General features: G+C 51.5%; 1 protein-coding gene across 1 annotated transcript; it reads right to left on the minus strand.

Moving 5' to 3' along the window:
- Nucleotides 1-650: 650 nt before the first annotated feature.
- On the minus strand, nucleotides 651-24559 carry KANK2 (KN motif and ankyrin repeat domains 2). The gene is made up of 13 exons (XM_080930631.1): nucleotides 24343-24559; nucleotides 23899-24006; nucleotides 22901-23028; nucleotides 21407-22633; nucleotides 10213-10374; nucleotides 10016-10118; nucleotides 9287-9523; nucleotides 8337-8424; nucleotides 7260-7479; nucleotides 5636-5778; nucleotides 3013-3213; nucleotides 2846-2935; nucleotides 651-2193 (listed from the first exon to the last, which is right to left on the minus strand). Exons 3-13 carry the CDS (start codon nucleotides 22935-22937, stop codon nucleotides 2140-2142), a joined length of 2562 nt encoding a protein of 853 aa, XP_080786757.1. The 5' UTR covers nucleotides 22938-23028; nucleotides 23899-24006; nucleotides 24343-24559; the 3' UTR covers nucleotides 651-2139.
- Between the last annotated feature and the right edge of the window lie 653 nt (nucleotides 24560-25212).

A 25212-nucleotide genomic window follows, 5' to 3' on the forward strand; every position in this document is an offset into this window, starting at 1 on the left:
AAAGGGGGGGTTGCAGGAAATAGACACATCAGCTTTGTTTGTAGCTTTATTAAGTCCTCTTACTTTCTAAAACATGATTACAAGAAAATAATACTTCATTTACGTGTAGCACTCTCTTCATGGATGTACCGTGGTCACAGAGTAGAAATCAAACTCTAGGAGAGGAGAGACTGGGGTTTGGCCCTGGTGGCCCCACACTGAGACACAGAAAGTAGCAGTGGCAGAGACAGACAGGGGCTTTTCTGAGGAGCGTGTGCTCTGAGGTCACTGCTGATGCTTCCAAAACCTTAAATAACCCCCCTTGCTGGCTACAAGGCTGGAACTCAGGGCTCAGCTCAGAGCACTGGCCTTTCGAATGTGCCCTAGGCTGTGAGCATCCGGAGACACCGGCAGCTGCCCTGCAGATTGGCTTTCTGTTTTATACACATGCAAAGACTCTATCCTGACATCATCCGCCAGCCCACCCAGCTTTTCATCCATTGCTCATTTATTCTTCCAAGTATCTATCCACCTATTCATTTATCCACCCACCAACCCATCCATCCACCCATTCACACATATGTCCATTCCTCCATCCATCTACCTATCCACCCATCCATCCACCCACCCACCCATTCACACATTTATCCATCCATCCACCCATCCTTCCATCTATCTATCCCTCCATCTGTCTAGCCATCCTATTCATCTACCCATCCATTTTATTTTCTCATGCCAACCAAGACTCTATGCCTTAGACAAACTCCTTCTACAAAACTCAAGCAGAGTAAAGACTCCATCAAACCAAGAGACCTACTTGTCTAGAAGAGAGGCAAATACTTTCCTTTAGTTCAGGAGCCTCAACTCTGCCCGGCTGAGGTTTGACTCCAAGGCTCAGTGGGTCCAGCTGTGACCTGGATAACACAGGGAGGCTTGAGCAGACATGTCCTCCCCTGTCACAAGGCACATTGAGAAGTTGTTTTCTTTTTCTTCTTTACGAAGAAAAGAAACGGAAAAACAACAAGAAGATCCCCCCATGAACCACACTGAGATTCTGAGGATGGAAAGGAAACCCAGTAAGAGAAAAGTGTGGCCTGCCTGTACCCTGTCACCAGCAGGAGCTCTGGGGCATTAAAAACAAACACACAAACATAAAACTACTCATTTGTCCCTTTGGATTTCAGCAAAGTCTGGCACTTTAAGCTTGTTCTGGGAGTGTTCTGAGGCCAGCCAGCACTTAATCAGGAACACATGGGCTTCCGAGCACAGTATCACATCCTCTGTTTACTGAGGAGGGAGGTTCTGGGCTGGGATGCTGGGAGCCACTCCGAAATGGCCTTTTTTGTCTGTAGGTCTCAAAGTTTTTCAAGGAGCATTCTCCTGTCCCAAGCCCTCCCTGTGGGGAACAGGGAGGTCTGCATAACTTCTTGTTAAACTTGATCATTGTGTGTGTGTGTGTGTGTGTGTGTGTGTGTGTGTGTATGACAGTAAAATGAAAAAGACAAATGAAAACACTGCTTTCTGGCTGGAGGCAGACACTAAGGAATGACAAAGTCTTATTTTGTGAGCAATCACAAGAGACACCCCAGGCCCTAAAGAAACTGTCTGAAGGTGGAAGACAGGGCAGTGGACAAAACCCTATTGTATACTAGACAATGAAATGAGGTGACAAAGGGAGTTGAGAGGGCTTTGTGGAGACCTGCCATAGAGTTGAGGAGACAAAGGACACTGTAACATTCCAGTGACATTCAAATTTAGCAACTGAATTCTGACCCCTCCCATCCCCTAACAATGACTCAAGAATACAGTATTTTTCCCTCTTGCCCCCACTCCTCCCATAATTGCCGGCTGATTGTTCTCTATGATCTTCATAAGAAACCCACACCCGGGGGCGTGTCAACTGGCGCCAACTGGGAGGAGAATGTAGCTTGACTTTCTGGCTTTGAGTGTGGCTTTGAACCCAGGGTTCTGGGAAAGGCTCTCTGGAGCTGGAGTCCCGTAGATGTCGGAGTTCCCATAGGGAAGTGCAGGGGGTTTGCTGTGGAGAGCAGGGCTGAGCAATGCCAAGGCAGAAAGGGACAGAGGGATGGCGGAGGGACGGTTTGCTGTGTGGCTTGTGGCTGGGGGGTCCTGGGGGACTCACTGGTCCCCTCCTTGTATTCACTCTTCAGCTGAGGACGAAGCCGGACTCTCGTAGTCTGACATGGGAGCGAACTGTAAGGAGAGGCAGAATTCTTTCTTGGCATACTTTCAGATCCCTCTGAGGAGGCAGATGCAGAGGGAAGGAGGGCAGCCCCTGCCTTCCAATGCACCAGATACAGCTACAGACTGTCACCCTGCCCTAGCAGGGAGAATGCATGGGAAGGAAACAATGTGGAGCCTGGGGACAAGAGAGGGAGACTTCTCCACTGACCCCTGCGCCAGGTCAAGGAGGGTGCACCAGGAGAAGGAAGGGCAAGGACAGGGGCTCTGGGGCTTGGGAAAGTCTCTCATATGATCCCAGCCACTTAGTTTACTGAGGCAGGGGCTCACTCCCCCTCCATATATGATTGGATCTCACAGTGTAGTCCTGGCTTACCCAAACTCACAACCCAGCTGGAGGAGGTTCATAATACAGTCAAATATACGTGAAAAGTAAACAAAACCCAAAACAACATTTTAGGCAATTGAATGTTAATGCAGAGGGCTGGTCCTGCTGCTAAGTCACACCTCAGCCCCTCACTGGGGGATTCTAGGTAGGCGCCCTCCTTTTTCTTTTCATTTTGAGGTCTCACCTAGTTGCTCAGGCTGTCTCTTTAGCCCTGGCTGGAGCAGAACCTGCCTAGCTCATCTGAGCCCAAAGCCCCTCTGAGCCCACCATCCTCACCGAGCACTTGATGTTCATGCGTGAATACAGCATAGACGCGATCTCGCTCTGCCCAGCGTCCAGGGCCACCATCAGTGCTGTGCTTCCGTCCTGTAAAGGATGGACCGCTCAAAAGATGCCCCGTGTGCGGCCCGCCCTCCCCTGGGAGCACTGGGGTGAGGACTCACGCGGTCTGTGAGTGAGATGTCACAGCTAGGCACAGCCAGCAGGAGCCCGGTGATTTCCTTGTGTCCGTGCTCACAGGCACACATCAGGGCCGTGGAGCCGTCCTCATCCTGAATGTTGACGTCCACCTCACAGGCCAACAGCGCTTTCACCACATCCACTCGCCCATGGCTGACAGCCAGCATCAGGGCTGTCTGTCCTGCCTAAGATGAGAGAAGGCGTAGTGTAGAGATCGGTGGCAGCAAACCCCTGCTCTCCGCGACTCATAGGTGGACAACTATGTTAAAAACTTATCAAAAGTAAATAAAAAACGAAAAACATACCCAGCTAAGATCTGCATATATTTCTGTATCCTAGTTACACCCAAATAGTTAAAAAATGATAATCACCAGAGGATGAATAGACAAAGCAAACCTCATCAAGCCATACAGCAGAAAACTACTCAGCCATGAAAAGAAATGTTATTCAGAACACTGATGGATACTCTAACTTGTAAAAACTTTGAGTGTGGGGCTGGAGAGATGGCTCAGAGGTTAAGAGAACTGCCTGCTCTTCCAGAGGTCCTGAGTTCAATTCCTAGCAATCACATGGTGGCTTATAACCATTTGTAATAAGATCTAGTGGTCTTTTCTGGCCTGCAGGTGAACATGGGGGGTGGGGGAGGCTGGCCAAGCGTACATGGAGAGAGAGGAGTGGGGAGAGGGTAAGGGAGCAAGGGCAGGAGAGCAAGAGATAAATAAATCCTAAAAACAAAACAACTTTGAGTGTAAAACTAGATAAAAAAAATCACATGGTGTGTGTGCGAGCATGCTCGAGTGCTTATTTCGGTGTTACAGAGCCTCACTGCAGAGCCCTCAGAATGGACTGGAACCTGTGACACTTTTAGTCTGCTGACTGTTTCTTTAACACTTTAATTCACATTTAGGGAACCATAATTCCATTTATAAGACATGTTCAGTAAGTCCAGAGCCAGCAGGGCCCTGGGATAGAGTGTAATAGTGGGTGCAGGGGTTTCTTCATAATTATTGTTGTTGGTGGTATTATTATTAGCATTACTATTTAATAGGCAGGTTTCACTTAGCCCAGGCTGGCCCAGACCTGCTATGGCTGAAGATGGCACTGACCCCTGTATTACTGCCTCCATCTCCCGAGTGCTGGGATAATAGGCATGTGTGACTTCTGTAGACAGAAGAGACAGTAAAGGGGAAGAGGGGAAGGAAAGAGAAGAGGCAGGGTCGGGTATTACAGGGCCTTGTGTTCAGGCCAGCCTGGGTAACTCGGTGGAATCCTATCTCAAGTTACATGTAAGAAGGGGGCTGTGGGCTAGAGAGGCGGCTCAGTGGTTTAGAGCACCCACTGCTCTCATAGAGGTTCGATTCCCTGCGCCCACACTGTACCTCTCAATCACCCGCTGCTCTAGTCCCAGGGGATCTGAGGCTCTCTATAGACACATACAAGCAGGCAAAACGCAGCCAGCGTGCGCACATCTTTACTCCCAGCACTTGAGGCAGAGGCAGGGGGATCTCTGAATTGTAGGCCAGCCTGATCTACACAGCAGCTAGGGCTATGATAAACCAAACAAACAAAAAATAGATAATAAAAAAAAATCTTTAAAAACCAGGAAAAAGAGGGAGGTGGGCCCTGTAGATATAGCTCAATAGTACAGCACTAACCTAGCATGTGTGGGGTCCAGGCTCAATCATTAGTCTTCCAACAATAATAAATGACAAAGCTTAGCAGAGTGTGCTGACTTGTGCCTATGGTCCCAGCACTCAGAAGGCAGAGGCAGGGGGATCTCTTTGAGTTTAAGGCCAGTCTGGACTACAGGGTGAGTTCCAAGACAGACAGTGCTACACACAGAAACATTGTTTCAAAAAAAAAAAAAAAACCAAACCAACCAACCAAATAAACAGGATCAGGCATGATGGTGCATGTCTTTAATCCCAGCACTGAGGAGTCAGAGGCAAGTGGATCTCTGAGAGTTCAAGGCCAGCCTGGGGTACTCTGTAAGACACTGTCTCAAATAGAGAGGTGAAGAGACCTCAGTTCCATCTAGAGAAAGCCCATGCACAACCAGGTTGGGATGTAGCTTGTGATCCCAGCACTGGGAGGCAGAGGCAGGATCTTAGATAGCCAGTCTATGCGAGCCCTAGATTGAGTGAAAAACAAGTCTTAAAATGTTGCTCCTCTGGCCTACACACACACACAACACACACGCACGCATGCATGCACACACACTCCCTTCCCCACATACACACACACATGCATACACACGCGCACACACACACATTATATGCCAGCTACAGCTAGCTGGAGCTTGCTCAAAGGTTGAATCAATCAGGTTCAGACATCAGCTCCTTGCTCTGAGTCTTGAAGAAGTAATCGCGCTGCTCTGAGTCTCAGTACCCAACTATAGAGTGGTGGCCCACAGTCTGGAGTTTATAAAGGAGGTTAGGAAGCAGGTGAGTTGGCTCAGTGGGTACAGCCACTGCAATCAAGCCTGTTGACCTTAATCCCTGGGCCCCACATGCCAGTACCAGTAAACTGAGTCTCAAAAAGTGTCCCCAGGCCTTTACACCCATCCCTGATGAATTAAGTAAATAAAGTCACACCATAACCCCGTACCTGGCTGGCTTTGGCGTTGACATTCCCAAGGCGGAAGAGCTGAAGGACGGTCTCAATGTCATCCTGGGTCTTTAGGGTGGCCAAAGCAGTGAGCATTATAGGGCTGTAGCCAGCACGGTTCAGCTTGTCCACCTGACAGACACCTGTGTGGGGAGGGGAGGGATGGAGCGGGCGTGAGCCTCCGCCATCGGACTAAAGGCTGGCCCACCAGAGAGCACTGGATTGTACTCTCCCTGTCTAGGCACAGCCGAGTTGGTCTCTGTACTTGTTCATGTGTTGTGGAAGCCAGAGAGTGTCTCCAGGACCTAGGCACCTGTTTGTGTTTTGTTGTTTGTTTGCCTGTTCTCTCTTAAAAAAAAAAAAAAGATTACTTTAAAAAGAGATTTATTATGTTTCAACTTGTGTGTTTGTGTACATGCACATATATGTGCATGAGAGTCCAAGTGTCTCTGCAGTCCCTAAGAGGGTGTTGTAGGTTGTGGGTGCTAGGAACCACGCTGTGAGAACAGTACCCACTTCTAACTGTCTCTGCAGCTGTGGACACTACCTTTTCCATCCAGTTAGTTAGTTGGGGCAGGAGTACCAGCCCTGGCATCTTGTGAAATCAGAGGACAGCTTGCAGTAGCTGGCTCTCTCTGGCCACCGTGTGGGTTGTCAGGCTTGGCAGCAACTGCTATTACCCACTGAGCCATCTTGCTGCCTCAGCCTTCTTAAGAAGATGTGTGTGTGTGCTTGTGTGTGTATGTGCATGCGTGCATGTGTGTGTGTGCGAGTCTGCAGTCTGCTGTGCGGATGTGTGGAGGTCAGAGGTCAGTGCAGGCATCTTTCCTTAACTGCTCTCCAATTTCTTCTTGACACGAGATTTGTCTCTGAATTGCTGCTGGTACCCAGCAAATCCAGCCACTCTCCTGTCCCCACCTCCTCACTCCCAAGGGCCAGGGTTATAGGCACGTGACTCCACCCCATGCCTAGATTTATTTTTTGTTTTCTTTTTTTTAATCTTGGGTGGAACCACGGCCATGCTGGCAGGAAACACACTTTATCCATGGAAAATCTCCCCAGCTACCAGAGTTTTCTTTTCTTTTTGTAAGCAGTCTCTTTATCCTGGCCCTCGCCGAGCAGGCTCTACATCCCTCACAGACTGGGAACATCAGACCGTGAAGACTGGTTTCTTCTTGTCTGACTGAATACCCTGTCTACTGTCCCACCCCCAGTCCCAAGGCCACAGCCTTTCCTCACACAAGGGCTTTGGAAACACAGTATCCACAGCAGTGAAATTATCCACCACACAGGTAACTGGAATTCATTATAGTGCTACAGACAAGACTAAGTTCCACTAGATTGGCTACATCCTCTATCCTCCATCAGGGCAAAGCCTCCACCTGCCAATGAAGGGCACATTCTGCCCCATCTGACTAGAAGGTGAATTGCCTCTATTACGTCAAGAGAGTGGAAGCTCCCTCAGATTTGGAAAGCACAGTGCCTCCCCCATCAGACTGGGAAGCTGCAATCCCTGTCCACCAACCCTCCATCAGACTGTGAGGGGAGCAGCAATTCTTTCATGAGCTTGGGAAGACATGCCTCCCCCATCAGACCATCAGGCTGGTCCTGCCTGGAGGCTTACCGCTGTCCAGCAACTGCCGCACCACAGGGAAGTTGGCGTGTGACACGGAGTAGTGTAGGGCAGTGTTACCGTTGCTATCAGCGATGTTGACCACATAGTCCAGCAGCCGGGCAGACATGGCCCTGAAGGTGACCAGATGTCGCCGCACAAGCTCAGGGTGTGCATCACTGCGGCAGGCAAGGCGCAGCCACTCCTGAAGCACGGTGGTATAGGCCACTTTCTGCAGAGACAGCAGGAGTGGGGAGTGAGGATTGGGACCCCAATCCCCTTCTGCAAAGAGCCAAGAACAGAAGAGGGATTCCCCATCCTGCAGCCAAGGTAGCATCTGTCTGATCTCAGCACTCAGGAGCCCAGGGAAAGAAGACCCATAGCTTAAGTCAAAACTGGGCTAAACACTGAGAACTTGTCTGAAAACAAACAGGTGAAGCAGAGGCAGGAGAATCTCCGTGAGTTCGAGGCCAGCCTGATTTACACAGTAGTTTCAGGTCGGGCATACACAGGCATACAGATACATAGTGAGACCCCGTGTCAGAAAACAAACAAATCCAGTGAGGTGGGATGGACCTGTAATCCTAGCACTTGGGAGATGGAGGCTGAATCAGGAGTTCAAGATCATCCTCAGCCACAAATGTAGTTCAAGGCCAGCCTGGGCTACATGAGACCTCAACATGAGCAAAATGAAAAACAAGAAAAACAAGTTGTGCTTGACTCAGCCACAATGACAGTGACATGCTAGAGGGTAGGACCCTTAGAATGTGGTGCATGCTTGCCTACACTCTAAGACAATTATAGACAGCCCCTAAAATGTTCACTTGCCCCCACAGTCTCTAAGACAATTATAGACAGCCCCTAAAGTGAAAGTATAGTATCTCCTGAACATCCCAAAAGTAAGAACATGAAGCCAGGGTGTCTCCAGGTAACAGTGGACCCCATCACAATCTTGGGACTCAAGCCCCACCCACTTAAGCCCCACCCACCACCAAGCTGCACCCTTGGTGTCTGGATCGGCACTAAGCGGGTGCAGAGACACCCTGCGGCGGGGTGAGGTATGAGAATGCGCCCATGGGTCCTCCGTACCAGTTCTCGCTCCGTGAGGGCATTGGGGTTGTCCAAGTATTTCTCCAGGGCCAAGCATGCTGATATGAGGTCAGGGCTCAGATCCATCCTGCCAGAGATAGGACTGGACTGAGCTCATGTTGCTTTACTTCCTAAAAGTTTACTTATTCTTCCATTTGTTTTAGAGATTCTTTATTTATTTTTACTTTTTTAATTTTTTTTTTTTTTTTGAGATAGTGTTTCTCTGTGTAGCTCTGATCTGAATCTTTGTAGACCAGGCAGGCCTCAGTCTCAAAGATTCCCCTGCCTCTGCCTCCTGAGATTAAAGCTATGTATCATCTCTGCTCAGAATTTTATTTAATAATTTAAAAAAATTTATTCTAGTATGCACTGGTGTTTTGCCTGTACATATGTCTGTGTGAGGATGTCAGAATCTCTAGAACTAACGTTACAAACAGCTGGGAACCACCATGCAGTTGCTGGGATTTGAACTCAGGACCTCTGGAAGAGCAGTCAGCACTCTTAGCTGCTGAGTCATCTCTCCAGCCCCCCTATTTACTTTTATGTTTAAGGGGTGAAGGGATGGCTTGGGAATTAAAAGCACTTTTTAAAAGGCCTGGGTTTGGTTCCTACCTCTCACAGGGAGCCTCACAACTGTTTGTAACTCCAGTCCCTTCGACTTCTATGGGCACCAAGCATGCATGTGGTCCACATACCTATACCAGGCTATCCTGGTCTACTTAGTGAGTTCCAGGACAGCCAGGGCTACAAAGTGAGACCCTGTCTCAAAAAGACAAGAAAGCGTTCAGAAGGTCGGGTGAGATGCTCAAAATCAAGAGAGAGGGTGGCAGACAGGAATTCATGTCTGACTAGACGCTGAGTGGCTGACAGGAAGCCTGTGTGACTGGATCCCAGGCAACAGCTCATCGGTCCTTCACCCTGTCTGATGCCATCCCACCCAGAGAACTGACCGAACTTCCTCCTCAGGGTCAGGTCCTGATGCCACCTTAGCTGCAGGCACACGCTGGGATTCCCGGGAGAGCTGGTGCTCCCCCAGACTGGTCTTGGCCACTCCAGTGCCCGGAGGTCTGAACGGAGGGCACTCAGCTGTGCTCGGAACCCTGGCCGGTGGCTCTGGGCCCTCGTTCTCTGTGCTCTCGTGTTCCGAGTTTTCTGCTGTGCTGGAGTCTTCCGAGGAGGACTCATACCTAAGGGGGACAGGGAAGAACACTGATGGGGACGGGTGTAGGAGGAATCGGTGTGGCGTCTCTGGTCCTCAGTTTTTCCATATCTTACAAGCAAGTCACATATTAGGTAAGTAGGCATCTGAAATCCACACCCCACCCCCTCACTGGGGATTCAAGAGCCCATGGTCTCCATTTCTAAGCATGCCACACTGCAATTGTCATGGCCCCCACTGGACCTGCAGTGCTGTTCTGGGGTACTGACCTGAATCAGGCCCTTTGTGGGCACAGTCGGCCTACACAGGCTCCAGAGGCACTGAATAGGTCCCAGCAAGGTGCACACATTCCTTTACCTCAGTTTCCTTTTCCTATATGCCTTATGCTTTGACGTGTGGATTGAACAGTGAGGCTCTCTGAGCGTGGCTCTCAGCAGTGGGGAAGTTCAGGCCCCGTTCCTAATCTTCAGTGTTATAGCAGGAAGGACCTGGAGTCAGCGGGGGCTATAGACCCACTCACCCGCCATTGACTCCCACAAACGGGAGGTTCCTCTGGTGGACTTCAGTGTCTGCAGTGTCCTCTTTCCTCTTCATGGTCGACTGGACTCCCACAGAGGCTCTGCCTACAAGAGACCATGTGGCGTAAGTGGGCTGTGGATGTGTTTCTGGGTCCACTGTGGATGACTGGGGTCCTGTGTCCCTCAGATGTCTGCTTACCTGCTCCCTCAGCCGCTTGTGAGTCCGGTGAAGCTGCAGGCCTGGTAAGCTCCCTGTCGGCGGTGTCCTGGGCAGCCGGGGCAGGGTTCTCAGACTGTTTTGTGGAGGCTGCAGCAGGGGGTGAGTTAGATGGGGAAGGCTCTTCAGGAGATGGTGGGACACCTGGGATGACAAGATGTGGTGTCTCAGGAAACCAGAAAAATGAAAAAGGCCTAGTGTGCTGGTCCATGCCTATTATCCTTGGGTAGAGGGAGGAGGGCTAGCCTGAGCTACACAGTGAGATGCTAAAAAAGCACAATGCTGGGCTTGATGGTAGATCACTTGCCTAGCACTCTCGAATCTCTGGGTCCTAACCCCAGTACCACACAAACCAGGTGTGCTGGCGGGTACACATGCAATCCCAGCACTCAGGTGTGGAGACAGGAGGATTACTACAAATGGGAGGATAGTCTGGATTAGAGGGTGAGTGAGATTCAGTCTCAAAAGCCAAACAAACAGGGGGCTGGAGAGATGGCTCAGTAGTTAAGGGCACTGGCTGCTCTTCCAGAGGTCCTGAGTTCAATTCCCAGCAACCACATGGTGGCTCACAACCATCTGTAATGGGATTTGATGCCCTCTTCTGGTGTGCAGGGATACATGCAGAGAGAACACTGTATACATAATAAATAAATAAACCTTAAAAAATAAACAAACAAAAAGTTAGATGCATGTGAGGACCACCAGAGGTGTCCTCTGACTTCCACAGCGCATCCAACGAACCCCCAAATCACCTGCTGGCCGCATGCCATGCGGTCCTCTTTGACAGATGAACTCGTCCTTACACTACACCTTCAAACTTTCACCACGTGAAGGGCTCAGATTACAGAGGGAGGAAGGGAGGCCCGGTGAACTGAAATCCTAGGCTAGTGAGTGGTATTTACTGTACAGAGTTGTGGGGTGTAAGCCATGCCAAAGAACGAGCACCCTGAGGCCTCACAGTCCTGGCTTCAGACTCAACTCACACTCTGTGTCACCCTGAGCATTTTCTAGAGAAAAAAAGAACTGCAGCAAGAGTGTGGTGGTCAGAAGAGAGATGCAAACTTTATAGGTAGAAGCTGTGCACCCTAGGCAATGGGCTTAAACATCTCTGTGATCCTGGATGCCCCCTCCAAAAAAAGCATCTTTTAACTCATGGATTTACTATGTAGCCTAGGTTGGCCTAGAACTTGTCTCTGTCTCCACTGCCCAAGTACAAGGCTCACAGGTATGCAACCCTACTCCTTCCTGGTGTTTCATCTTCTTTACCTTTGTGTGAGTGTGTGTATGTGTGTGTGTATGTGTGTGATCGTATATGAGTGACTATGTGAATGTGAGTATGTAGGTCTATGATTGGATACTGTAAGTGTGACTTGCGTGCACACACATGCACATGTATGTAAGACTGTATGACTGTGTGTGTAAATGTGTGTGCACACTTGAGCATGTGTGAAGGATTATGCACCACTATACACAGCTTTTTACTTTAGCTTAGTAAGGGTCTTTAAAGAACACACACAATGTATTGCCCGCCTAAGCCATGTGAGGGACGGACTGTCTTAAATTTGAAGGAGGAAGATCCATTTCTTTTGTTTTAAGATTTATTGTTTTACTATATATAAGTATCCTGTCACTATCTTCAGACACTACAGAAGAGGGCATCAGATCCCATTACAGAAGGTTGTGAGCCACCATGCGGTTGCTGGGAATTGAACTCAGGACCTCTGAAAGAGCAGCCAGTGCTCTAACCACTGAGCCATCTCTCCAGCTCAGGACAGACTGTCTTGATCTGCTTGATATTAAGCAGGTATCACTCATCAGGAAAAGGGGACAGGAGCCATTAGAAAATTTAAAAAGTAAAACTTAAATTTATATTCTCCAAGACCAGCTTCCTGTATCGCTTAGACTGGCCCAGCTCTCACTGCATAGCTCAGGGTGTCCTTAGATTTGTGGTCATCCTCCTGCCTCTGCCTTCTCAGCGTTAAGATTAGGGACATGTACCACCACACCTTTGAAAAACTTTGCATTTATAAACTATTTTAAAAATTGGGACTCAGGACATGGTTTAGTAGTAAGTGCCTGCCTATCATCCCCAGTGAGGGGGTGTGGCTCAGAGGGAGAGCCACATCTACCATGTGAGGCCTTGAATTCCAATCTTAACACTACAATCAATCAAAATCAAACCAAAACCCCACTCTGCCAAAATTGTACCCGGAGAAGATAAAATTACAGTAGGTTAGATGCGGTGGCGCAGGCCTCTAACCCAGCATAGGAGAGGCAGAGAAAGGGGCTCTCTGTGAGCCTGACACCAGGTAGGTCTACACAGCAAGCTCCAGGCCAGTTAAGCCTATGAGGCAAGACTCTTTGTCTCAATAAAAAAGCAAGTAAGTCTGGAAATAGATCAACCGCAGATCACTGTAAATACGATTCCTGCTGCTGGAGGGGCCACCCAGACCTTTACCAGCAAGAAGGGTAAAGGTGTCTGTCGTACAAGGCCAGCAGCCTGACTTACAATGAGCCCCGCCCTCTCCACGCAGGTTCCCACACACATGCAACACACGCATGTAAGGGGCACTTCGATTCCACATATCATTAACTCTGAGTTTTAAACATTTGTTTTAGTGTGTATAAGTGTTTTGCTCGAATGTATGTCTGTATACCATGTGCATCCTGGTGCCTGCACGAATGAGAAAGAACATCCATTGGAACCTGGTCCCCTGCAAGAACAGCCAGTGCTCTTAACTGCTGGCCCATCTCTCAGCCCTTTGTTTTTGTTTTGTTTTGTTTTGTTTTTCAGACAGGGTCTCACTGTGTGACTTTGGTGGCCTAGAACTCACCATGTGACCAGGCTGGCACCAAAATCAGAGAGAGTGAGTATCCGGCCTCTGTTTCATGAGTATTGAGATCAAAGGTGTATGCTACCGTGCTGACACACAAGATACAAGTGACTTCTTGGGCCCAGTCTCCAAGGACACGCAGTCCCCAAGCCTCAAGTGTGGACTTGTGCAATTCCATCTCACCTTGCTGCCTGTGTCCCTGTCCCTCCTCCCTTACAGCACCCGCTTCCTGTTATGGGTGCAGTTCCCCTGAGGGTGCAAGAGTGGAAGGTCTCTGATGCTTACATTTCTTTAAAAAATGCAATGCTTTGTTCTTGGAGAGAGGGTCTCAGTGTGTAACTCTGGCCTGAAACTCAGGGATGGCTTGCCTCAGTTTCCCCAAGTACTAGGATTAAAGGTAGGAGCTACTGCCACTGACTTGATTTTTGTCAGAAGCAACTCACTGCTGAAGTTCCTGGGTGCTACTTGAGTTCTGCAAGGAGCTTAAAGTGCTTTCTCTATACAGGCTGAGTGTAGACAGGACAGGGTGGGACACTTGGCTGGCTACAAATGTCTCCAAAAGCAGTAAAGTCCAGGGTGTGGTGACCCTAGGTGACAGAGAACTGAGTTTACTTTCTGAGCCAGGAGCCAGTGTTGGGTGTGTCTGATGGCTCACTTGCTTGTTTATCATTATTGTTTTTCGGTCCTGGGGATGGAACCCCAGTTGTGAACACTACTGCAGTATTCTGAACTGAGCTGTGGGGTCTGGCTTGCTCATAGTCTTTTTTAGAGAGAGAGTCTCATGTGGCCCAGGCTGGCCTTGAACTCCCTGCCTCAACCTCCCAAGATCTGGGATAAGAACCCAGCACTTCCTGCATTCTGAGCCGGCATTCTACCAACCGAATTGCATCCTCAGGCACGTGCTGGTATTGTTTTGTGGGTCTTTGTAGCCCAGGCTGGCCTTGTGCTGGAGGGCCTCCTGCTTCAGTCCAGGGTGCCGGGACTGCAGGCATGCCCCACCATGCCTGGCTTAGGGCTCCAGATTTTAAATGCTGGGGGCTGCCAGGACAGCTCACTGGGTAAGGGAGCTTGCCTGATGACCTGAGTTCATCTATGTGTAAGCTGAACATAGTGGTGGAAGTCTGCAATCCAGGGTATCTATGGCAAGATGGAGAGCCCCTGGAAGCCCTTGGGCTAGCCTGGGGAACCAGCAGCAAACAAGAGAGAGAAGCAGAAGGCCAGCGTTTGACATTGGCATGTGCCTTTGGGAATAACATGCTTACCTCCCCCAAACACACCAGGTACGTTAAAAATAAAAACAGGAATAATGATAAACCTTAGACACCGTCTGTGTGCCGGGCTCCAGGACCAACGCTCTGAGGCAGGACATGAGTGAGTCCAGCCCATATATGTATATTTGCACATGCTATATATGTGCACGAGCCCATGTGAAGAAGAGAAAGAAGACAAACAAACAAACAACCTAGGCTTAAAAGGTTCTTCCAACCCCGGCAGGGTGTTCACATGTTGAAATACATCAGGTGATAATCTGGACATGGTGGCACACAACTTTAGTTACAGCACTTGGGAGGCAGAGGCAGGTGGAGTTCTGAGTTTGACGCCAGCCTCGTCTACACACGGCGTTCTAGGACAGCCAGGGCTACTCAGAGTAACCCTGTTTTAGAAAAACCAAACCATTGCAAAACCAGACCGCAGCGGGCCTAAGTGGCCTAAGTGGCCGGTGTCTTGGCACTCTGCATCTGTGCATTCCCACAGCTTCAGGTCAAAACTATCAGCAGGAAAAAACCTTTTCTAGGGCCAGCAATGCTTATAGGGTGAAGGTGCTTGCTGCCAAGCCTGATGGCCGAAAGTTAGCCTCTGACACTCCCCTTCCCCCAATAAATACAAATGTAACCATCTTTTTAAACAATCCCTTGTGCTGGGGTGATGCCTGCACTGCAAGCTTTAGGGTCTGGGTTCAAATCCCCAAACCTCAGACCAGCTGTGTGTATCTGTGATCCCAGGGCAGTTCTGGAGAGAGGGGTACACAGCTGCAGACTCCTCAGGACCCTCAGCCAGCCAGCAGTGGATTGAGCCATCTCAAACCAATGTCTGTGGCCACACAATGCTCACTCGCGCGTGCTCAGCACCCCCGCCCCCTTTCTCCAGGCCAGTCTCCCTCCCACCTGGGAGGTTGTCCAGGAGAATCACAGGTCAAAGGCCTACCCCAGCTAAGGTGAGTTTGAGGCCGGCCTGCAGGATTGTAAGACTTTATCTAAAAACAAGACAAACAATGGGGCTGGTGTGATGACTCAGCAGGTTAGCCACAAGAGCCGACAGCCTGAATCCAGATTCCCAGACCCACGGAGAGACACAGGTAAGGCAAGGTGGTTCAACCGATGAAGGGGCTTGCTGTCAACCAAACAAACCTGATGATCTGAGGACCCACAGTGTGGAAGAGGAGAACAGATCCCCTCAAATTGCTCTCTAACCGCTACAGGCGCCCCCTTCCCCCCAAAAAGGTAATAGAATCAATCTAATAATGCAATTGGAAACGGGAGCCAGCACTCAGCAGCGTGGCTCTTGCCTGGCTTGTAAGATGTCCACAGCCCTGGCCCAGCACTGGAGGAAAAAAATTAAAGTGGAAAAAACAAGAAACAGAGAGAGAATCTTGTTTTTCTCAAACACAAGACCATTTAAGGAAATGAGGCAGGCACAGGGCATGTTTTTCAAGGACATGGAATATCTAAGTTAGCTGCTGAAGGTGGGGTGCAGCAATGTTATTAAAAGGAGGAGGAAGGCCCGGGGTGGTGGTGCATGCCTGCGGGCCCAGGGAATGAAGAGGGTGAGGCAGGAGGATTGCTTGGTAGCCAGCCAGGGAAACATCATCTTCAAAAAGCAAAATACTGGGCTGGCGAGATGAGTTGGTGAAGAAAGGAGCTTGCTGCTAAGTGGCTGGCTTGAGTTTGATTGCTGGGTCCCACATGGTAGGAGACAGATGTCTCCCCGTAGCTGTGCCTGTACATACACAGGAACAAATAAATCCGTTTGTAAGTAATTCAAAAGTGAATGAAGTATCTCGTCCAAGCATAGGAGTGGACATCTCTGACCCTGGGGAGGCAGATGGAGGGAGATCAGGAGTTTGAGGCTGGGGGTGGTTTTCGGTACATGTCAAAGTCCCTGTTTCCGAAAACGAACAAACAAAACAGAAGAAAAATAACCACACACACCGGGCCGTCGGACAAGTGTGCCTGCGCCTGACTCAGTAAGACTGCACACACCGTGCTGTCGGCTAACTGTCTGTATGCTTTCTAAGATTTATTTTTAGTCAAGAGTGAGCCTGGGGAGGCTCCAAGGGATCGGGAGTCACAGGTACTTGTGAGCCTCCTGATGTGGGTGCTGGGAAGCAAACAGGCCCTCTGCAGGAGCAGCCAGAGCTCTTAACCGCAGAGCCACCACTCCAGCCCTTGGTTTTATTTCAGTTGTATTTTTGAGGCAGGCTCTTATGTACCCCAGGCTACCCTTTAATTCTCTCTTAAAACACAGTACACACGGAAAAAGGAAAAAGAACTCCTTCCTCCCTCTTTTTCTTTTCTTTCTGTGTTTTCTGCATGACAGGGTTTCTCTGTGTAGCCCTGGCTATCTTGGAACTCACTCTGTAGACGAGGTTGGGCTCAAACTCAGATAAGCCTGCACTGGACAAGCACTCTCCAGCCAAGATGGCCCTAAACTTTTCCTTTCCTTTCCCTTCTCTCTTTATCAAGATGGGATCTTGCTAAGTAGTCCTAGAACTATCTAGAACTCACAACAATCCTCCTGCCTCTGTCTCCCAAGTGCAGGAATGCGCTTGGTAGGCTACACGTGTTACCATGCTCAGGGTCTTTGTGTCTTTATGTGACTGGGGAAAAGCAGAAGACAAACATAAGAAGTGTGGGGTCAGGCAGGTCCAAGCAGATTGCTTGCCCAGGACGCACAAGGCCCTGGGTTCCACTGCAGCTGAAAAAATAAATAAAATCAACCAGAACAATAATTCCCACCAGCTTTGTGGTGCCAGGCATTAAAAGCACACTTTTTTCTTATGCCTGAGGTCCCAGCTTTGGCAAGCAAGGTGGAGGCAGGCAGCAAGAGCAGCCTAGGCTACAAAATCGAACTGTCTCGAATGCACACCCTACAAATCAAACACAGGACTGAAGCTGGGGAGGGAGAACATTTGTGAGTCTGCTCCAGGCCCTGGGTATCATCCCCAGCACCCTACGAACCAGGCTCGGTGGCTCGCTCCTGTACCCAGCACTGCAGGGGAAGAGGACTGAAAATCAGAAGTTCAAGGTTAACCTGGGCTACCCGAGACACCGTCTCTAAATTAATTAATTAAACTAAAAAAAAAAAAAAAAAAAACAGAAGTGGAGTTAGGAGCATGGCCCAAGGTAAGATTCTGGCCTAGTGTGCACGTGGCACAGAAGCCAAGGGCTGGAGCTGTGCTGGTTACACACCCCTGTAATCCCAACACTCAGAGAAGCTGAGGCTGCAGCATGACCATGAGTTCCAGGCTAGCCTGGCCTAGAGTGGGACCCTATTTCAGCAAAACAGAACAAACAAAATTCTAGAAAGCAGCTATACCCACATTTCTGGTATTCTAGATTTTTCTGTACTTTCCAGTCCTTCTACAAAGAAAATAAGTCACATTTCTGTGGCTTGAGTGGGGGTCTTGCTTGAGCCCATAGCCTTGGCTGTCCTGGGGCTCACTAGGTAGACCAGGCTAGCCTCAAACTCAAAGACCTACTTGTCTCTGCCTTCAGAAGACTGGAATTAAAGCTCTCAGTAGATGCTAAAGAGGTCACCCCCCTGCCTCTTCCTCCAAGAAGTGCTCCAGGATTTGTCATCAGGCCTACCAACCTCAGCAGACATGATGTGGTGATGTCAGGTGAACGCTGCATTTCTGACACTGTGCTGCGCCTGCTCAGGCGTCTGCAGCGCTCACCCTTGGATGCTTAGATCTCGCAGCGCCTCGACTGTGTGTGTCCTCCACCTTCTAGACCATTCATCAGCCCAAGTTACTCCTGGTCCCAGGGCTTTGATCCTGGGCTGTGCCTTGGCCTGGAGCCTCTTATGGCTCTCTCTCTGCCCACTAGGCTTCATTGACCCCATCACCTCCTATTTTAGCATTTGCTGTTTTGAGTTTGAGTGAGCATTTGACTCACTCTGTGCCCAGGCTGCCTTGAAGCTGAGGCGATCCCCCAGTTTCAGCTTCCTGAGTGCTAGGCTTATACACCTGAACATATTCAGTCCAAGGACACCAGAGCCTAGAGCTCAGCCCCTCACTGAGCGATTCTAGGCAGCAGCTCTGTCAGGACACCCAATTTACAGGTAAGAGTGCTGCAGTTTGAGGAGGTTCGGATGCTACGGCAGAAGACCAAACAGAGCTTGAAAAGCAAGCTCAAGATTACAGAGGAGGGCACGGGGCAGCCATGTCCCCTAGGAACTGTCACCGGCCCTGCCCGTTTCCCTCAGTTTCAATCCAAATACGTATTTCTCATGTGGATACTTCGTCCCTTGTATATTTTCTGAAGTTTTTTTTTGTTTGTTTGTTTCTTCCTTTTAATTACACTTATTTCTGGGCATACTGGTGTACACATCTTTAATTCCAACACTCCAGAGACAGAGGCTACCCTCTGTGAATCTGAGGGTAGCCTGATCTACTTAATGAGAGTATTTATTTACTTAGTGGGGGGAAGAGGGTGTGTGCCATGGCTTGGTGCCTGTGTGAAGATTGGAGGACAGCTTGTGCTAGGGATTGGTTCTTTCCAGTATGTGAGTCCAGTGTGTGCGCCTTCAATCCCAGAATTCGGGAGGCAGAGGCAGGTAGGTATCTGTGAACCAGAGGCCAGCCTGGTCTCCGTGGCAAGCTCTAGGCCAACCAGTGATACACAGTGAGACCCTATCTCCAAGAACAAACAAAATGCGGGTCAGAGATCAGACTTGGCAGCAAGCACCTTTGCCTCCTGAGCCATCTCGCAGGCCCTGGGCAGGGGCATTGGTAAGTGTGGTCTCTTGCTGTGTTCTTAGTACCTGTGACAATAAGCACCAAGTATCCATTGAACCAGATGAAGCAAATGAACATACTCCAGCTCCATCTAAGTGAGGCCAAGCTGCAGCAACAAGGAGTGCAGTGAGATACGAGGGAGGACTTTTGGGGTGGCAGTTTTCCACAGGCAGTGAACATAGCTTTGTCTCTATGTCCTGTGAGCAGAAGGCCCCATGACTGCCCCGGGAGGCATGTCTGGAATGGAGGGTGCCTCTCAAAGATTCCAAGGCTATGCTGGGCGGGCCCCTGGCCAGAGGCCAGAACCTCAGGGCTGGGTGTTTGGATGGACACAGAACAGAGGGGTGGTTTCCGTAGCTGGCCAGGACAACAGGGAAGCAAGGAAACACAGCTGGGCCCTTGCCTGCAGCCAGTGCCCGTCAGAGTCAGCAGGGCTCCAGCCACCGTGACCTGGTCCCATGGGCACTTGGTGCAGACCCTGCACTAAGCCTCAGTTTCCCCAACTGTAAGCAGAGTTGAAGTTGGGCGTGGATTAAATGCCCTGTGATCCTAACTACTCACGGGGCTGAAGGAGGAGAATGGGAGTTCAAGGCTAAGCCAGCTGAGGTGTCCTATCCCTGATACACAGCACTCAGGAGGGGCGTGGGGGGAAGATGGAGAGAAAAGGGAAAGGAAGGGTTCAAGGCTAGACCTCAGGACACAGCGAGACTGTCTCAAATGCCACATACCCCAAAATGGAAAGAAAAAAAAAAAACCTCTCAAAACCAAGCAACCTAAAGGAAACAAATCAGGTCAACCTGCTAACTGTCAGCAGAAGCAGCCAAGAAACACTGCTTGAGCACTTACTGTATGCATTCACTCCCAAGGGTTCTGGAAGGGTGTATCTGTATTAGAACAAGCCACAGGGAAGACTATGGAAGCCCAGAGAGGTGGTGTTCTTCAGCTGGGGTCACACAGTGATGGAACCTGGGGTATCTGGCAGTGGGCCCTTCGTCCTCAGCCCCCTTTGGTGAGACACTGAGCACAGCAGCTGGTACCCCTTGGCCTGTGCCCAGACAGAACAGCTGTCACTAATCTTGTGAATCATTCTGACAGCTTCTGGGCAGCTGGCGATCTGTATCCAGCCCTTCCTGGCACGAGGACTCAGCACTTCCTCCGGGTACACCCCCTTCCTCTTCCGAAGGCCACTGGGCTTGGGTAGGGTCTCTTTTGCCCTGGAGGCTCGGGGGCCACTCCTGAGATTTTTATCTGGTGTCACTTGAACTAAGCAGATCTGTGGAGAGGAGGGGCACCTCCCTTGCAGACTCATTCATCTGACGGTCCCAGTGAAGAGTTAGAGAGGCCACATAACCCGAGTACCTGGATCCAGCTATGCCCGAGGCATAGTATATATGCCTCAGTAATAGAAACAAGACACTCTGTCTAGGGGAACACTGTCCGACGCTGATTCCTGCCAGTTCTTAATTCAAAAGAGGAAACTTTCTATGAAACCAACAACCACCTTGGAGAGCCTTCCCCAAACAACTTATGTTTCCTGGATTTTTTTTTAACGCCTCGACACAATATGCTAGATGTTCAATTTCTTTGTGCGTGTGTGTATGAGTGTGCATGTTTATGCATGCCTGTGTGTGAACGTGTACATATGCATGTGTGCATGTGTGTATGAGTGTGCATGCATATGTATGTGTGTATGTGCATGTGCTTGTGTATGTGTATGCATGTGTGTGTGGTACCTGTGTGTACTATGTGCACATGTGTTTAGACCAGAGGTAAACAGATGGTAGTGTTCCTCAGGTACTGTCTACCTTTAAAAAAAAATACTATTTTTTATGTGGCCAGGGCACACATGTGCCATAGCACACCTGTGGAGCTCAAAGGACAACTTGCAGGAGTCAGTTTTGCTACCATGTGGACTCCAGGGACAGAACACAGGCCATCTGGCTTGGCTTACCCACTGAGCCATCTCACTGGGCCATCTTGTCTCAGACAAGGTCTACTGCAGGCTAAAACTCACCAATAACCTAATCCGGCCCCCGTTATCTCCTGCCTCTGTCTCCCCACAATGGAATCACATGTGGGGATGAACCCACCTGGCTTTTTTTTTACGTGGGTGCTGGGGACCAGAACTCAGAGGCTTATACAGAAATCATTTTACCAGTCGAGCCATCTACCCAGGCCCAACACCAAATTTCTCTACCCAGTGCCTACAGCTCTGAGGTCCATCCTGGATTCCTCTCACTTTGATAGGCTGGGGCCACCTGTTTGGCTGAAGGTTAGGACGAGGAGGGGACCCTATTGGGACTCCCCTGATGACCTCACTCACCTGCCATTCTGGCTGCACCAACGCAACTCCGTTCCGTAATACTGATCTTCTTGGCTGTGTGCATGTTGCTGGTGGTAGCTGTGGGCAGTGGGCACATGGTCTCCACCACCTCATGACTACGGAACACCAGGTTGTTCTCTGTTCCCCCAGATGTAGCCAGGGCCTTCAGCCCTGCTCCGTAGGGTTCCAGACTCTGAGCTCGCTGCGCAGGGGTCCCGGCTGCTGTGCTGGCTGCCACCTCCACTTCTCGAGGACCCTCCACTACTCTCACGGTGTCTACGCGGACCTGGGTGTCTGGTGGTGGCCAGGCCTGGGGCTGGAGGTCGACCTGCTGGGTCTGAGCCACCCGCAGCTCCTGCAGTGCTTTTTTGAGCTGCGTCTCCAACACGGCCACTTTAGCCACCAGGGCAGCTTCACCATCTGGGATGCCTAAATCCCGTTCTCGAACCCAAGTGCCCACCGAGCGGGTCTCTAGTGTAGCAGGGTCATCGGAGGCCTCCGGAAGGTCCAAACAGAGCTCGCTCCGGCTCCGTGTCCCTGAGGGATGGCCTAGAAACTTCTGGCTCTTGAGCTGCACCGTGAGCTGTCTCTTCTCCTCCTGGAGCACCGACAACTTGACCTGGAGCACGGGGATCAGCTTGACCTGCTCTTCCAACTGGCGCAGCTTGCGCAGAGCCCCAGCCATCTGTTCGCGCACATGGGCCAGGTGACCAGCGCTGGGTGCCACCGGGGTGGACAGGCCGGAGCTACGAGGCGTGGGGGGCAGCAGACCCACGCCTGCCAGGGAGCTGGTGGAGCCCGCAGCGCTGGGCGTCAGAGAGCCCAAGCCTCCAGATGATGGGGCAGCTGCCTGGTCCTCCAGCCGGCGCCGCGCATCTAGCAGCGTGCGCTCCACGCGTGGGTTGGTACCGCCGCGGGTCTCCAAGGCTCCGTACTGTGGGTAGAAGCCGCGGCCACAATAGGAGTAGGCCGAGTGCCGGCTGTCTCCACTGGCGTCAGAGCACAGCGACTCTGTGGACGTCCACCATGAGCCCGGGCCCCGTGGCAGGGAGCCCAGGCGTGGCCTGCGCTGCACCGCCACCCTGCGCAGTGTGTGGCCCTTCTCAATGTCATCCACGTATTTAAGAAAGTCCAGGTCCAGGCGGTAGCCATAGGGCGTCTCCACTGAGTATGGCGGGTCTGGCTCCTTGCTGGGGAAGGCCGCTGGGGAGGCCTGGCCAGGAGTTCCTAGAGTTGGGGAAAGCCATTGGTGTCTGGCCATGTCACCCATGGATGCCAAGGACAGAGGTGTCCTTCCCTCACTCAGACCTCACATCAGGGCTGTCCCTCCCTCATGCTGTCACAGCGAGAGAGCTGTCCTTCCTTGTCAGGCCCACATAGTTAGAGCTGTTCCCACACCTGAGGCCCTCAAGGTATGGCTGTCCCCTCCCCCCACATTGTCAGAGCGTCCTCCCCATTCAAGGCCCCTCCCCCTTCCTCCCAACAGCCCCTGACCTGGGAATGGGGCGGGCACATGCAGGACCTGGGCCATCCTCTCGCTGCTGTTGCTCCTCAGATGTCACTCAGGGAACCAGGGAACTCAGGGGTGTCTCCCCAACAGCTTGCAGGCAGCTGAGGCTGACCTGCAGAGGGGTTGGCAGGTCAGTCTTCACGGAGAAGGACGGAGATGTAGCCGCCCGCCCTCCACAGCAGGCCCTGTACCCTATGGTCAGGCACCTCTCATATACTTGAACACTCACGCTCCCCTTTCTACCCTTGCCTGGCTGTAGAAAGCCCTAGAACAAAGAAACCAAACCTCCCTGACTGTGTGCACATCTGTCCAGCTCTGGACAGGCTCCAGCTGTTCCCACAGCCTCCACATGGCCCCCAGGGCAGGTGGCCCCACCCTTCCTGTGCCCCCCTCTCCTCGGCCCAGCATAGAAAGTGCACAGGGAGAGTGGGGTGGGTAAGGCCGGATGGAGGGTTGGGGTGCTAACAGGGACACTCCAGTGGGAATTGCAGAAGGGGGCAAGAGACAACGTGGAGGTGGGACCCCTCAGCGACCTCAAAGCAGAGAGCCAGGCCAGGCCTGTGGAGGGTCGGGAAAGCAGTGAGGATACCAGTTCTGAGAAGCCTTCCTCTTTATGGAAACAATTTTCTCTAAAAATAAACAGTTTCACTGCCCAGCTACATAGAACTTCCTGCCCCCTCAGGATGTGTCCGGGTTGGGGAGGGGGGTACAGTAGGGACAGAGTGGGGTGGAAGACTGGATAGAGGTGGAAGTAAAGGGGGGGGATGCCAACAGGCTGCACGCGGGCGGTGGGGGTTAATCAGGACTTCTTGCTAAACCCACTTCAGTCCTGGAGGTTAGCCAAGGTCAGTCCTTTCTGTTGTCTACCCTGCAGCCACTTTGCTGCAGACACCTCCGCCCATCTCACCCTCCAGAGTGCACCATTCTAGGTGTGGATGTCAGTGGGGCAGTGGGTGCTGGGAGAATGGATCAGATGGGGTACCTGCTGGGCATGAAGGCAGGTCTAGGAGGCTCCTGCCCTCTGGTTTATTTCTGTCCCTCCAGTTTGTGTCTCTCCACGTCTCTGCCCTTGCTTTGCTGGCTTGAACACCTGAAACGCAGTTCCCAGTTGTAGTTAAAATGGGTTCTGAGTCTGCCTGGAGTCTCAGCCTGACTGGCTGGCTGCACCACCACACTCAGCTATACATTCTGGGGCGGAACCCCAGGCTCCGTACATGCTAGGCCCCCGTTCTCCATCCCCAACCCAAAGATCTTGCAAGCTGAGTGTAGGTCACAGGCCTTTAACCCCAGCACGTGGGAAGCAGAGGCAGGCGGATCTCTGTGCTTTGAACCTAAAACGGGGCAGATTCGCCCAAGGCACGCCTAGACTCTACACATCTCTAGTCGCAGCGATTGAGGTCTAAGGGTCTGTCTGTGGTTATCTAACCTCAAGCTTGGAACTCCGCGGCGGGAGTCGGAGGAGGCCCTCCACAAGATCCCGGGATGAGAGAGATGGAAGGAGGCCGCAAGAATCAACAGGTGGGAGTTTTCAGAATAGGGCCACAGGTTCTCTCCAGAGTGCACCTCCTCACCAGGCTGAGTGAATCTGGGGGTTTTCTTGCCTCGCTCTCTCCGCCCCCAAAGTTAGGGGTGAGGAGGACCCCGCCCCGGGCGGGGAGGGGGCGGGGCCTGTGGGGTCCCAGTCTAATGGCAAACATCTGCCGATCCCCACACCCGCCCAGCAGCCAGGCCCAGCCCGGCCGGACGCCCGGATGCCTTCCCGCCGCTGAGGGGCCTGGTCCGGCCACCGGGAGCTGCGAGAGCGGGGACCTGGGAAGGGAAGGGGACAGAGCTAGACAAGAGAAATGGAGCGGAGAAAGAGAGGCAGGGAATGATAAAGGGATAGAGGTGGGTTAGGGGCAAGGGAAACAGGGCCCAGGTCAGGGCTGGGAGGGGACAGGAGCGCGGGGACTCAGACGCTCCAGTTTGCAAAGTTTGGGCGCAGATGGTAAGACTTGGGAGGGACCAGCTAAGAGGGAGTGAGCGAGCTCGTAGCCTCGGGTTGGAGGTGGGTTAGAAATCCCGAGAGTTCCCCTAGAGTAGCCCGGACCCCAGGCCACCCCGATCAGCCCTCCGTCCCACTCGCCTGGCGCGATGCAGCCTCCGCCGTCCCAGGCGTCCAGTCCGCTCCGCCTCAGTCGCCGCAAGCCTGCGGAGCCAGCGCGGTAGCCACGCCCCCACCAGAAAGCCACGCCCCTCCAGCCTCCCGGGCGCCTCGGCCTAGGGGGCTGGGGGCGAGGTTGAGGGGTGGTCGTGG

Source organism: Micromys minutus (assembly GCF_963924665.1).
Source record: "Micromys minutus genome assembly, chromosome: 16".
NCBI classification, from domain to species: domain Eukaryota; kingdom Metazoa; phylum Chordata; class Mammalia; order Rodentia; family Muridae; genus Micromys; species Micromys minutus.